The 13,461-nt window shown below is 36.0% G+C and overlaps 2 protein-coding genes across 2 annotated transcripts; one reads left to right on the top strand and one right to left on the bottom strand.

The window, feature by feature from the left end:
• Positions 1-528: 528 nt before the first annotated feature.
• On the bottom strand, positions 529-5,954 carry LOC120251525 (splicing factor, suppressor of white-apricot homolog). Its single transcript, XM_039260072.1, has 4 exons — positions 5,594-5,954; positions 3,328-3,491; positions 2,099-2,875; positions 529-2,008 (listed from the first exon to the last, which is right to left on the bottom strand). The coding sequence occupies exons 1-4, from the start codon at positions 5,886-5,888 to the stop codon at positions 638-640; spliced, it is 2,607 nt and encodes an 868-aa protein (XP_039116006.1). The 5' UTR covers positions 5,889-5,954; the 3' UTR covers positions 529-637.
• A 2,499-nt stretch (positions 5,955-8,453) lies between these two features.
• Positions 8,454-9,587, top strand: LOC120251370. The gene is made up of 2 exons (XM_039259905.1): positions 8,454-8,580; positions 8,836-9,587. The coding sequence occupies exons 1-2, from the start codon at positions 8,454-8,456 to the stop codon at positions 9,585-9,587; spliced, it is 879 nt and encodes a 292-aa protein (XP_039115839.1).
• Positions 9,588-13,461: the final 3,874 nt, after the last annotated feature.

Raw genomic sequence — 13,461 nt, 5'->3', positions numbered from 1 at the left:
TCACTTAAAGGGCTTCCGACTTTTTTATGGAAGCATCTATAGACATGCCCATGCGATCTTATGTTTGTATTTTCCCTATTTTCATCAATTGAAACTAATGTTCTAATACTAGACCCAAAGAGAACTAAAATTAATGTTCTGAAATTCGACCCAATGGGTACGACCTGAGAAGGTTTCTATGTCATAGGTTAACGGTCTACTTGCCTCAACCATAAATAACATATATATAATTGTAGTTGTATATGAATATATAAGATGTACTATAGAGTATAAATTATTCAAAAATTTAAAAATAATCATACATAGATACAACAAACAGTTTTTAATGATTCGAAACAGAAAAGTAAAAAAAACCATTAAAACAATAACTTGGACAAGTCCAGCTGCCCTGCTGGGTCAATTGGTTCACCAGGGTCAACCAAGTCAAATCAGAGTTTTAAAACACTAACTAAAACTACATTATCACCACACAAAAAACCCTAAAAGGAAAGAAAACCATGCACCAGAAAATCTACATTACAAACACAATTAGAAATTATAATTGAATTACAAACAATCGTAACACAGAAATTTGAGTTACAACAGCATGATACGCTTCACTTGCATTATATCTCCAGAACTAAACAATGTTTGCCAATTACATTATTTCCAGTAACATGTTCCTGATTTTAGCTCTCAGTTCAGAGGGAATCTCAGTATCAACAGATGGTCCAGCATGAGAACCATCTGTTCCTCCCACTTCCTGAGGTTCTTTCAGCAAATTCTCGTTAATTTTCTCATCCTCAATTGATGGTACTTCTGTTTCAAAGTGCGCATGAGTTGACCTATGATATCGACTAGACCGTTTTCTTTCCTGATCATCAGCATCGGATAACTCATCACTTTTATGTCGCTGCCTAGATTTCGAGTGTCTCATGTGTCTCTGTTCATCTTCTGAAGAGTCATGGTGACGATGACGATGATGGTGAGATTCCTTAGATGAGTGTCTCTTATGATGTTTGCCAGAGGAACTTTCAGAATGATGCCTCTTTCTGTAGTGTCTGTGATCTTCCTCAGAGTCACTGTCAGCAGCTCTTGATCTTGAGCTCCGCATCTTTCTCGTGTGTCTATGATCTTCCCCAGAGTCACTCTCATCAGCTCTTGATTTTGAGCTCCGCTTCTTTCTATAGTGTCCATGATTTTCCTCGGAGTCATTCTCATCCAGTCTCGATCTTGATCTCCTCTTCTTTCTAGAGTGTCTGTGTTCTCTGTCATGATCTAGCACAGAAGAATCTCTTCGAGAAGATCTCTTGATATCAGAAATTTCACAATTGCTAGGAACAGAACTACCTTCTCTTTCTCTCAGGACAGGGTCTGATTCGGCCCCAGATAGAGTCGAGTGTGTGGTAGTTGGTGCCTGTATCAATTCGGTCATGGGTTCCTGACCGCTCTTAATCATAGCTGCAAATATCTTAGCCCTTTTCAGTCTCTCAGCCTTCAGCTTCTGTTCCTTTGAGAGACTAACTTCAGAAGAATCACCTTCATTGGAAACTGCAAGAACCGCCGATTTTGCAATTGCCTTTACAACATCCACACTATCAATTTTGCAGAATTGCCCACTACTGAGCTGCCCAGAGTTATTGGCATCACTGGTTGAAACAGGTTTTGAAACAAGACCATCGCCATTCAAGGATGAGAAGCTACCATTGCTGGTCACCCCCAAATTATTTTTGTGCTTGTTTGAAAAAACATTTGCAGGACTTGCACCTCTTGTAGCTGCAAGGACTATGGCTTCAGCTTCATCAGGAGTCACCCCTGATGGTTTCATTGGCTTGGAATCTTGATCATGCGCATCCTTTTTAGGTGCACCAATAACCATTTTGAATTTCTCTTTCCTTAAAGATTCATAAGACCATACTTCCAGTTCCTCTGATGTGTTGCGTTTGTAACCAGTGGATTGTTGATCAGCCGCTTGTGCATCTTTATTGCTCCCCACATTAGCCTTCACACTACTTCCTCGTACATTGGTCTGTAAGACCAATCATAAAATGTAAGCCGACAAGATATAAATTTAGTAAAACAGCTAAATTATTGGTCAAATACATGGAAAGAGATGTACCTCACTGGCTCCTTGGAGAATCTTGAGGTAGTATGGGTGATACTGATTTGTTGGCAGAAGAAATGGAAATCTTCCATGTGCCTTGTCCTGCTCAATGAGGACTGCTTCAAAATCTTTCCCATTTCTATGAATAAATTCAACAATTTTGTCAATAACCCTTTTCAGAAATGACGGGGGCTCCAAGATACTGGGTTTATCACTTGACATGACCAGTGGTCTGGAAATGGAACCATGAGAAGCATTCTCATCCTTTCTTTTCTTCTTGCTGGCATCACTGGGAGAGGCAGTATTTACAGAATTTTTCTTTCTAGATGATATAGTTTTATCTTTAACAATGGAAGCAGCCTGATTCTTGGAAGCTACATTATCTTTAGAAGCCAGACAGACAGATGGTCCTGTCCTTTCTGATGCCACAACACTTGAACACTGAATCTCCATCTGATTGCAGTCTGTTTGTAGTACAATGTCATCATCCTCTCCCGAGCCATATACAGATCCAAGTAAAGATAATGCCCCACTTGCAGGAACATGAGTTTGATTTCCCTCATTGTCTGAGCTTTTCTCAATTTGTGGTTTAGAAGAATCATCAGCTTTCAGAAGTTCAGGATGATCAACTAAAAAACGATAGTATGGATGAAGATGATGGTCAGGCATCAAGAAGCCAAACGTAGGGTTGTTACCCTGCTTCACTCTCAAGATAATCTCAGATTGTCCTCCATGCTCGCTAACGAACAAAGCAGTTCTTGAAATTATCTGATGCAACTTCTCTGTAGGAGGCTGCAAGCAAACCAGAAACATTCCCACTCTTAGCAGCAGATGGAAACCATGAAAGCAAATTTATTAATATTTCATAAATATATGCAGTAATTTTTAAAAACATTCCTTCACAAACATATAAGTTAAAAGACATGCACATCTTACTTTCAAAATTTTGGTTAAAGGAAGGTTGCTATTTAGAAATTTATCAACCTAATCCCACCTGCCCTGTTCTTACGCCCTGACATCACAAGGAAACATGGTGCCCATGAATGGCAACCTTAATAAGAACTTCATCTCTGCTCCAAGCATCTGAAACTTAGACATGCATGCCTTAGAAGAACAAGTTCACCTAGAGAAGTTATTTCTGTGCAGACTAGAGAAATATCAATAACAATCTATCAAAAAAAAAAAAAATCTTTCATTATGGGTAAAAACTATCACGCTGAAATAAAAAGCACAAGCACACTTACCAGGTTGGTCAGCAGTCTGTTGGGCAATGCGAAATTTGGCTGAAAACCGGGGCAACTTATTCCAGTTCCAGAATCTGATATCACAGCATCAACATTGTCCCCATATGAAAAAGGAACTGCCTGATAAGCACCATGAGCTGCCAATTCTGTAACGTTTCTTGCCTCTGCTCAAAAGAGAAACAACACATCTCAGCATGCACACAAGCTAAAATAGTAAAACCTATACAAAAGCACCATGACCGGGCCAAAAATTACTTTTTTCTTCTTTTTTTTTAATGCTTTTATTTTTTCCCTCCCAAAAGCACTTCCAAACAACTTTGATTTAGATAAGTATTTCATTTATAAAATAAGCACTTACGGGTTTTAGAAAATAAAAAGTCCATTCAAACAGGCCCTTAGCGTACAAGCAACTTGTATAAAATCTAAATCTCTGTATGGAGATCTTTTAAATGGAAGGAAATTTTATATATTTTTTGCCCTTCCATGTTAGTAACTGAAATAAGATATCAAGATTTCATTGGATTTGTAAGAATAAATTTCTATCTACTTTTCAAACTTTTGAAAATTTCAATTTACTTAAAAACAGATACAAATTGCTAGCCAAGAAGCAGGCCTGACATTGACAAAGCCCACACAGGTGAGAGCTATGCATTCTGCCTGGCCAAACTTACCATGATGGAGGGTTGTGCTGGCATGACAAAGTAATTGTTGACCAAGTCAACCTGAATAGAGGGAGCTTTGAGTTGCCCCAGGCCTGTGCCATGCAACTTCTAGATGGTCCAAGTTGCTTCTTGAGTATTATCTATCTAAAACACTTGGCGAGAAAGAAGCAATACAGAATTTGCTTTCAAAAGTTCAGAAAACAAAATTAGGATTGATATTAACTTTTTCATAACTAGGATATTTTAAAAATTAAACAACTTATCTAAAACTGAGATCAGTTACAAGAGGTGGACTACGATAGTTGAGAAAGCATGAGCTTAGCTATGTGAAAATCATTTCAAAAGCAATCTAGAACTGGTAAATTGTTTTGTGGCCACATTCTAGCACCATGAGTCTAAAATCCAAAAAGCTAGTTACAATATGATACACCAACACCCCTATAGAATAAGTTCAACCCATAACCACAACTTTCTTGGCCCCTCCCTAGCCTTCGAAATTCTTGACTCCATAATTCTTGCCAGTTTATAAACCATAATTTCATGTCCAATTTTTTTTTTTTTTTCTAAGATGTCGCTAGCAATTAAAAATAATTAAACCACCAGCACACTCTCCTCAATCAGATTCTCAAACTAACTATGCAATATGATCATAACTAGCATGTTACCATCTCACTACAAATTTAATCCCAAAATGCGCTTCTACAAAATTTCTATATACATGCACAGAACTTTTAAGATTCAAATACTTCTTGAATAGGTTTCTTCCATGAACTCAACCACAGAAGGTAAATTGTAATTAAAGTCAACCACAATCTGCCGATTGTCGTTAAAGTCCATGCAAAATTCCAAATATATTTCCGAGATTGTTTATATGGTTCCCTTTCGTTGTCGGTTGTTCTATGAAAAAAATTCATTTCCTTCACCATTTACAGCTGAACTCTTTATCAACCAATCAGGTTAACTCACATGTACAACAACTGAATGTACCTTGCAACAAGGTGTTATAACTGTTGAGGCCACAAACAGATTTCATTCTAGGCAACATAACATTATCAATAAATGATTTTTCCTAGCAATCCATTAATTAAAATGTGAAACGCAACCAGAATCCCAACTTCTTGATCACTTCTTCAATTACCAAAACAATCAATTGATTGCCTAAATGTACAAAATTCGGAGAATAAAGTTATCAAATATATAAACTTATGAAGCCACAAACATGTGATTTTTTTCATTCTCAACCAGAAACCTAACTAATTTATAATTTTTTCAATTACCCTAACACTAAAATTGATTGCATAAAAAATACAAAATTTCAAGAACCCTAATGTTGAATAATTAGCCTTTAAGAATCAATAACCATTAGAAGTGAAAGTATGATAACCCAAACAGGTCAGTGCGTAGAGGAAACCTAATCAAAGCCAAGAAACAGCAAGCCAGAAACTCAATGGGATCACAAAAAATCCTAATCCTGTTTGAAAATCGCAATTACGAACAATCAATGAAGAAAAATCAAAGAAATCAGCAAGATAAAGAAAGAAAAGACAACTACTCAATCAGGTAATGATAGATTCACTATAAAAAAAAAAGGGAGAAAAACGAACCGGAGGTGCCGTCGAGCAGGGAATCATCACCATCGGCATCGTCGTGCTGATCAGGGGGAGGGAGGTCAAGGTAGCGCTCCAGATCGAGCTCGGATTGGGAGGGATCTTCAGGGACTGAGCGAGCATGGAGCTTCCTGGAAGGGATCTGATCAAGGAGGTGGCGAACATCGTAGCGATCGATGAAGAGGGATGAATCGTGGATCCAGGGAACGAGGGCTTCACGGGAGTTCACGAAGGCGGAGGTCGTGTCGTCGTCGAAGAGCAGAACATGGCGGCCGATCACCTCCAGATCCATCTTCTCTCGATCTCTTCTCCTTCTCCTTCTTCTTCTTCTTCTCGATGGCTTCTGGTTTTTCACAGATTGGAATGGTGTGTTTTTTTGGGTCAAAGGTAGGCTAATTTATTAAAATATTGTTTATTTTTAAATTATTTTTTTAAATGTGTATTTCGGTAATTATTTACGGAAATGTGCATTTTATATTTTTTTATTATTTTTTTTTAAACAGCCGGTCCCATTGTAATTTTTTAATATTTAAATTTAATTTTTTAAAAAAACAGAGGGGCCATTATTTTTTTAATATTAAGTTTTTATTTTTTTAAGAACTGCAGGTCCCGATAGTTTTTAAATTAAAAACATTTTACATTCAAACCCTTATAATTTTTATTAATTTTTTTATAACTTATTTTTTCTCACTTCTACTATGTTATTTTTACTTTCACTAATCATGTAACCTATCATTAATAATTTAAATAAATAATTTTAATATTTTTTTCATCATAAGGGAGTTGTTGGGATGAATTGTTGGGCATGAATTGCAGACTTACTCACATTCATGAGAGTCATTGGATGAAATTAATCTTAGCCATCCATTTGTTAGGTGGAGACTTATATAAACCCTCCAAATTCCTTTTCTAAAAACACAAGATATTTCTATGAAAAAAATTATTAATATAGAAAGGTTTCTTCTTTAAAATTTTTGTCATTGTAGTTTTTTATTTTCTTGCAATGTTATTTTATTTTTTTTACATTAAATCTAGCAAAATTCATATTCTCGTTATCATCGAGCGAAGGAGACAACCTTGGTCGAGAGGAACACCCGACCAAGGCCCGTAGGAACTCTTGACGAAAGAATAAGCTTCCACTACGGTTTGCTAGTTACTCAATTTTTGATCAATGGACTCGTGTATGTTTTTTTCTATCCGTGTTAACTAGTTGACTTTTCATATAAGCTTCCTCTTTATTTTTTTATGCTTTTTTTATTAAAACATTTTTTTAATTATTTACGAATTACGTATTCTATAAGTATTTATGGAAATATACATTTTATATTTTTTTAATATTTTTTTAACTTAACGGTTCACTCACACTTTTTTTCATTTTCTACAATAGCAGAAAAATCACTTGCTTTTGGTTTTACTATAATGGTTCAATCACTACAAGTGAGGAGACGACAATATTTTTCATCGGATGATCATTCTTGTTTTTTTATAGAAAATGATATCTCTTTAGCCAATTTAAAGAGAACTATTAAAGAAAAATATAAAAAAATTACAGATGATCAAATAATTACACACATCAAATATCGTATGCCTATTTCCTTAAGTCAAGGTAAGATCTACTATCGGTCTTTCAAATTACATAATGACCGAGATGTTCAAATGATGTTCAGTTGCCATCAAGCATTTCATGATGTTCAAGTTATAGAATTGTATGTGGAGCTTAGTGTTGTGACTTCCACTGGTGGTTTTTCTCAACACCAAATTAATAGAAATGACAACATTCCACCAGAAAGGCTTTCAACAGAATGGAGGGCATGGGATAATCTACAACACAATTTCAATTTCAATTTCACTGCTTCACAACAACCACCAAGCACATCAACACGCCATAGAACCGATAACATTACTAGTCATGAAAATGAATTTGGTGAATATGGGAGGTCAAGCGGAGATGATCAAGATGAGGATAACTACACGGATAATAGCGAAGCAAGCTTAAAAAGATTACAATGCGGAAGATGCTAACGAGATAGAGGCGGGCGTAGAAATGACGATGCCGCCAGTATGAGCCTCCCAGCATATGAGGGGCACTTGATTTAGAAGCAATGTCCGTACTGAATTTCTCGAATACCCTTCATTGTACATTAACACATTAAGAGGGTCAATGGCAGATGGAGAATTGCATGTAGGTATGCAGTTTCAAAACAAAAATGATGCTGTAACAACAATTAAGAATTATTGCTTGCAGAAGTCCGTGGAATATAAAGTAATCGAGTCGGATCCAACTCGGTATTATGGAAGATGCAAGTCATATACGGGCGATGGATGCAGTTGGAGAGTTCGCGCATCCTATAGTAAGAGGAAGCAAATTTGGGAGATTACAAAAATACGTGCCCATACACTTGTCATGACAAATGATGGTTTCCCAAGATCATTCAAAGCTAGATTCAAAACATGATTTCCCATTGTATCAGTGCACTAGTCAAGGAGAAGCCATCTATCAACGCCTCTGCTTTTGATAGCGGAGATCAGGAACCGATATGGGTACACACCAACATATAAAAATGTATGGATTGCAAAACAAAAAGCGATTGAATCTGCATTCGATAGCGGGAGGAGTCATACAGATGAGTTACCAAAATGGCTAGCTAACATTACAATAATTTGTCCACAGGACGATAATCGATCTCCGGACTCAACCGACGATATAATGGAAATTACCCGATGACGTGATACTAATATTTTTTTCTTAGCCTCTTTTTGGAGTTTCCCTTCATGTGTAGAGGCTTTCAAATATTGTAAGCTGATAGTACAGATAGATGGTACACATCTTTATGGAAAATATAAAGGGACTTTGTTGATGGCAATTGCACAAGATGGCAATAAAAACATTCTTCCAATTGCATTTGCCATTGTGGAAGGAGAGACGTTAGATGCATGGCGTTTCTTCTTAGAGCATCTACGAGCAGACGTGACACCACAAAAAGGTATATGTTTTATTTCTGACCGTCACCAATCTATCAATGGAGCATTTAGAGCAATTGGCCGTCAGATGAATCCTCCTCACGCCTATCATGTTTATTGTATTAGACATATATCTGCGAAATTCATGCGTCGTTTCAAAAATAAAAAAATGCAATGAATAGTTGTTAACATTGGTAAGTTGTAAATCTAAATTTTAATAGTTTCAATCTCTCATTGTTATTATTTTTTAAAATTTTTTTTTTTGGTTATTAATGTAGGGTACTCAAAAACATCTCATGATTTTAACTATTGGTATGACGTACTTCGAGACTTTGACATAGAGGCAACGAGGTGGTTAGATAACATACCGCGGGAGAAGTGGGCTCAATCATTTGACATCGAAGGTCGAAGGTATGGTCATATGACCACCAACCTAGCTGAATGTGTTAACTCAGTGTTAAAAGGAACAAGGAACCTTCCTATAACAGCCTTAGTTAAGTCAACTTACTTTCGACTTGCTGAGTTATTTGTAAGGAAAGGTGTACATGCACACGCTCAAATTGCATCAGGTCAAATATTCTCGGAAGTGCTAATGAAGACAATTCAGGAAAATCAACAAAGAGCATGTAGCATTTATGTTCGTCAATTTGATCGTGAAGAAAATTCTTTTATGGTAGATGAAATGGCACCACCTCAATGCGGTGATATAGCTGGTAGTTACCGCATTGATTTGAGAAAACGATGGTGTGATTGCGGTGAGTTTCAAATACTTCATTTTCCTTGTCGCCATGTCCTTGCAGCGTGTGCATATATTCATCTACATTGGCAAGCATATGTAGATAATGTTTATAGGCTTGAGACAATTTTTAATGTATACCATAAAGAGTTTCAGCCAATGTCAAATGAGAGATACTGGAACCCCTATAATGGTCCACATTTATATCCTGATCTTACAATGCGAAGACCAGCTTCAGGACGTCCAAAATCCAGTAGAATTCGTAATGAAATGGACATAAGAGAAGGCGGTTAACCAAAGCGTTGTGGTTTATGTCGCAATGAAGGTCATAATCGTCGAAATTGTTCGAATGCCGCTGGTCCAAGTAGTATGCCATAATGTTTATTGAATTATTTTATAATATATGTAATTGTTTTAGTTCATTCAAAATATCAAGTGAGTTTGGTTTAGTTATGGGAGTAATTTTTACATGTGAATTTTTTTTAAATATTTAAAATTTTATTATGTTGAAAAAATATTAAAATTATTTATTTAAATTATTAACAACCGGTTACAATTAGTGAAAGTAAAAATAACATAATAGAAGTGAGAAAAAATAAGTTATAAGAAAAATTAATGAAAATTATAAGGGTTTGAATGTAAAATGTTTTTAATTTAAAAACTATCGGGACCCGCAGTTCTTAAAAAAATAAAAACTTAATATTAAAAAAAATAACGGGCCCCTCTGTTTTTTTAAAAAATTAAATTTAAATATTAAAAAATTACAGTGGGACCGGCTGTTTAAAAAAAATAATAAAAAAATATAAAATGCCCATTTCCGTAAATAATTAAGGAAATGCGCATTTAAGGAAATAATTTAAAAATAAACAATATTTTAATAAATTAGCCTCAAAGATAGGGTTTTAATTAAAAATAAAAAAGATTTTTTTTAAAATTTATTTATGCCCCTGTCTAAACTCATAATTGTATCTTGAGATTTATAAGTTAATTAGGGTTGTTCCGCATATAGTCAATATAGTGGGGGTTGACGGGTAAATTATCTTGTTGAGGCTTTGCTTTGGGAGAAGACATTTTATTGCCCAAGACCATACAATCAAGTTACTAGAACCTGAAATTGAAGTCAAAAAAAAATAAATATAAGAACTCCACAAAAGACTGCAAAAGATAACTGAGGATTACAAAGAAATATCCCAACATATGATCCAGAATCAAAAACAAAAGGAAGAAACTCTTGAAAGGTTTCCCCCAATTATCCAAGATATACAACAAATCATTCTACAAAAAGTCCTTAAAACAGCATATGAAGATTTCGTTCAGACTCAAATGCTTCTTCGAGAAATGGCTAAAGACAACATACATCCTCATGGCATGGCACTCTCTGTTGATTTATATCAAGACTCAGCACATTGCCATCAAGACTGTCAATGTGAAAAAGGCTTCTTCATTGTCAAAGCATCCTTTGATCTATCTACCTGAATTGATCAAGACATAAAAGGAATATCACTCAGTATTAAAAGGTTACTACAATATGGCATAATCAGCAAACTAGTACTCACAAGGCCAAAACAGATCAAGTTCCTACAGAAGTATTGGAAACTTTCATATCTATTATCAAAAATATTCAAGAAGCTAAAGTTGTCTGCAGTTATAAATCTCTCAATCAAATCAATTCCACCAGACTATGAAGAAGGATATTTGGAAGATGCACGACACCAAATTACTGTGGAATTATTCAAGCCTCCGTCAAGCCAGCATAGGGGATGATGGAGAGGTCGTTGGGGATGCCGTTCAACTTACTCTGGATGCCTGGGTCATCCGGGGTGAAGTAACGGTTAGGGCGGAAGCTTTGCTCAAAGAGCTTTTAGAGTTTAAGATGCATAGATTAGAGAGAGAGAGAGAGAGAGAGAGAGAGAGAGAGAGAGAGATGTATAAACAAAGAAGGGCTTCTTTATTGTATTGTGGGAGAGGGATGAGATAACTCTATCTGAAATAAGTAATAGAAAATTCTTATGCAACAACAAGATCCACAACATATAATACGATAGAAGTTAAACTTGGCAAATAACTCTATTTGATCCATAATTATTAAAAGTAAAAACTTATTTTTAGTTTTTGTTGATTTTTTAAATTTTTATGGGTTTTTTGAAAAATTATCTTCTTTTCACCATGGACATTCTCTGTCGGCTAATTCAACCTTACCGTCTTAGAGTGTACTAACCTTTCCCTATCTGCGGTACTAGGCCACCCTTGTAGAATCTACAGTTTCCAAAGCCTGAGTGTTCCATTTTGCATAATTACTTAGAAGAGTAATTTTTTGCAATTAAAATGATTATCTTTTAATATGTGAGAGTTCATCCTTTCCAACTTTCAGAATTCAGACTTACCTCCACACTTTTTTCCCCTAAACAGACCTCCTGTCATTCTGACGGGTATTTTTTGGTGTTCTCCAGTTTGTCTTACTCCTCATATTAGTTAGATTGACTCTTTTCACATAAAAGATTCATTTTCAAGCTCAAAATATTTTTTCAAAAGATCTGTACAAAACTTGTTTTTTAGATTTTTTGTTAAAGGTTTATGGATCAAATAAAAGTCATACTACCAAGATAAAACTTACTATCTATATGTTGGGGACCCCGTTAAGGGTTTTACCCCTGCATGGTAAATATTACCTTGAGGTTGTTGAGGAAAGCTACCGTAGCTTTGATACCACTAGAACCTCCACAAGCCTTCGTCAAGCCAGCATAGGGGACGATGAAGAGGTCGTTGGGGATGTCGTTCAACTTACTCTGGATGCCTGGGTCATCCGGGGTGAAGTAACGGTTAGGGCAGAAATTTTGTTCAAAGAGCTTGCAGAGTTTAAGATGCATGGATTAGAGAGAGAGAGAGAGAGAGAGAGAGAGAGAGATGTATAAACAAAGAAGGGATTCTTTATTGCATTGTGCGAGAGGGATGAGATACAAAGGATGAGGTTTGATTACAATGCCAAGGATGTTCTCATCTTACAAACTAAGGGGCCTTATATAGGTTCCAAGACTTAACCCTTAAGTCATGCTATTTATGACTTGACATATACCAAACTATCATGAAGTAGACATGACTCATACCAAACTTACCTATTCCTAACAAGACATTTACCAAACCTGCTTATTACAAGCATGTCATTCAATAGTAAAACTACTGTTGCTACAGTTGCTTTCCCCTAAACGGACCTCCTGTCCTTCTGACGGGTATTTTTTGGTGTTCTCCAGTTTGTCTTACTTCTCATATTAGTTAGATTGACTCTTTTCACATAAAAGATTCATTTTCAAGCTCAAAATATTTTTTCAAAAGATCTGTACAAAACTTATTTTTTAGATTTTTTGTTAAAGGTTCATGGATCAAATAAAAGTCATACTACCAAGATAAAACTTACTATCTACATGTTGGGGACCCCGTTAAGGGTTTTACCCCTGTATAGTAAATATTACCTTGAGGTTGTTGAGGAAAGTTACTGTAGCTCTGATACCACTAGAACCTCCACAAGCCTTCGTCAAGCCAGCATAGGGGACGATGGAGAGGTCGTTGGGGATGCCGTTCAACTTACTCTGGATGCCTGGGTCATCCGGGGTGAAGTAACGGTTAGGGCGGAAGTTTTGCTCAAAGAGCTTTCAGAGTTTAAGATGCATGGATTAGAGAGAGAGAGAGAGAGAGATGTATAAATAAAGAAGGCCTTCTTTATTGCATTGTGGGAGAGGGATGAGATACAAAGGATGAGGTTTGATTACAATGCCAAGGATGTTCTCATCTTACAAACTAAGGGGCCTTATATAGGTTCCAAGACTTAACCCTTAAGTTATGCAATTCATGACTTGACATATACCAAACTATCATGTAGTAGACATGACTCATACCAAACTTACCTATTCCTAACAAGATACTTACCAAACCCACTTATTACAAGCATGTCATTCAACAGTAAAACTACTGTTGCTACAGTTGCAAACCTATTTTTCACACTAAAAGAAAATAAACACCGACTCCTTTACATAATAAAAATAAACAACACTGCTTCAGTCCACAAAGATGTTGGAGGCTTGGATCTGAATCACTAGAGATTTCCTAGCCTTCCATCATGTTGGCTAAGTTTTCTTCAGCAATGCCTTCTAAACCTTCTGGAGAGTCAGCTGGA

Source organism: Dioscorea cayenensis, chromosome 20, assembly GCF_009730915.1.
Source record: "Dioscorea cayenensis subsp. rotundata cultivar TDr96_F1 chromosome 20, TDr96_F1_v2_PseudoChromosome.rev07_lg8_w22 25.fasta, whole genome shotgun sequence".
Taxonomy (NCBI): domain Eukaryota; kingdom Viridiplantae; phylum Streptophyta; class Magnoliopsida; order Dioscoreales; family Dioscoreaceae; genus Dioscorea; species Dioscorea cayenensis.
Note: the sequence above shows the minus strand (reverse complement) of the source record. Positions and strands in the feature narration are given on the sequence as shown.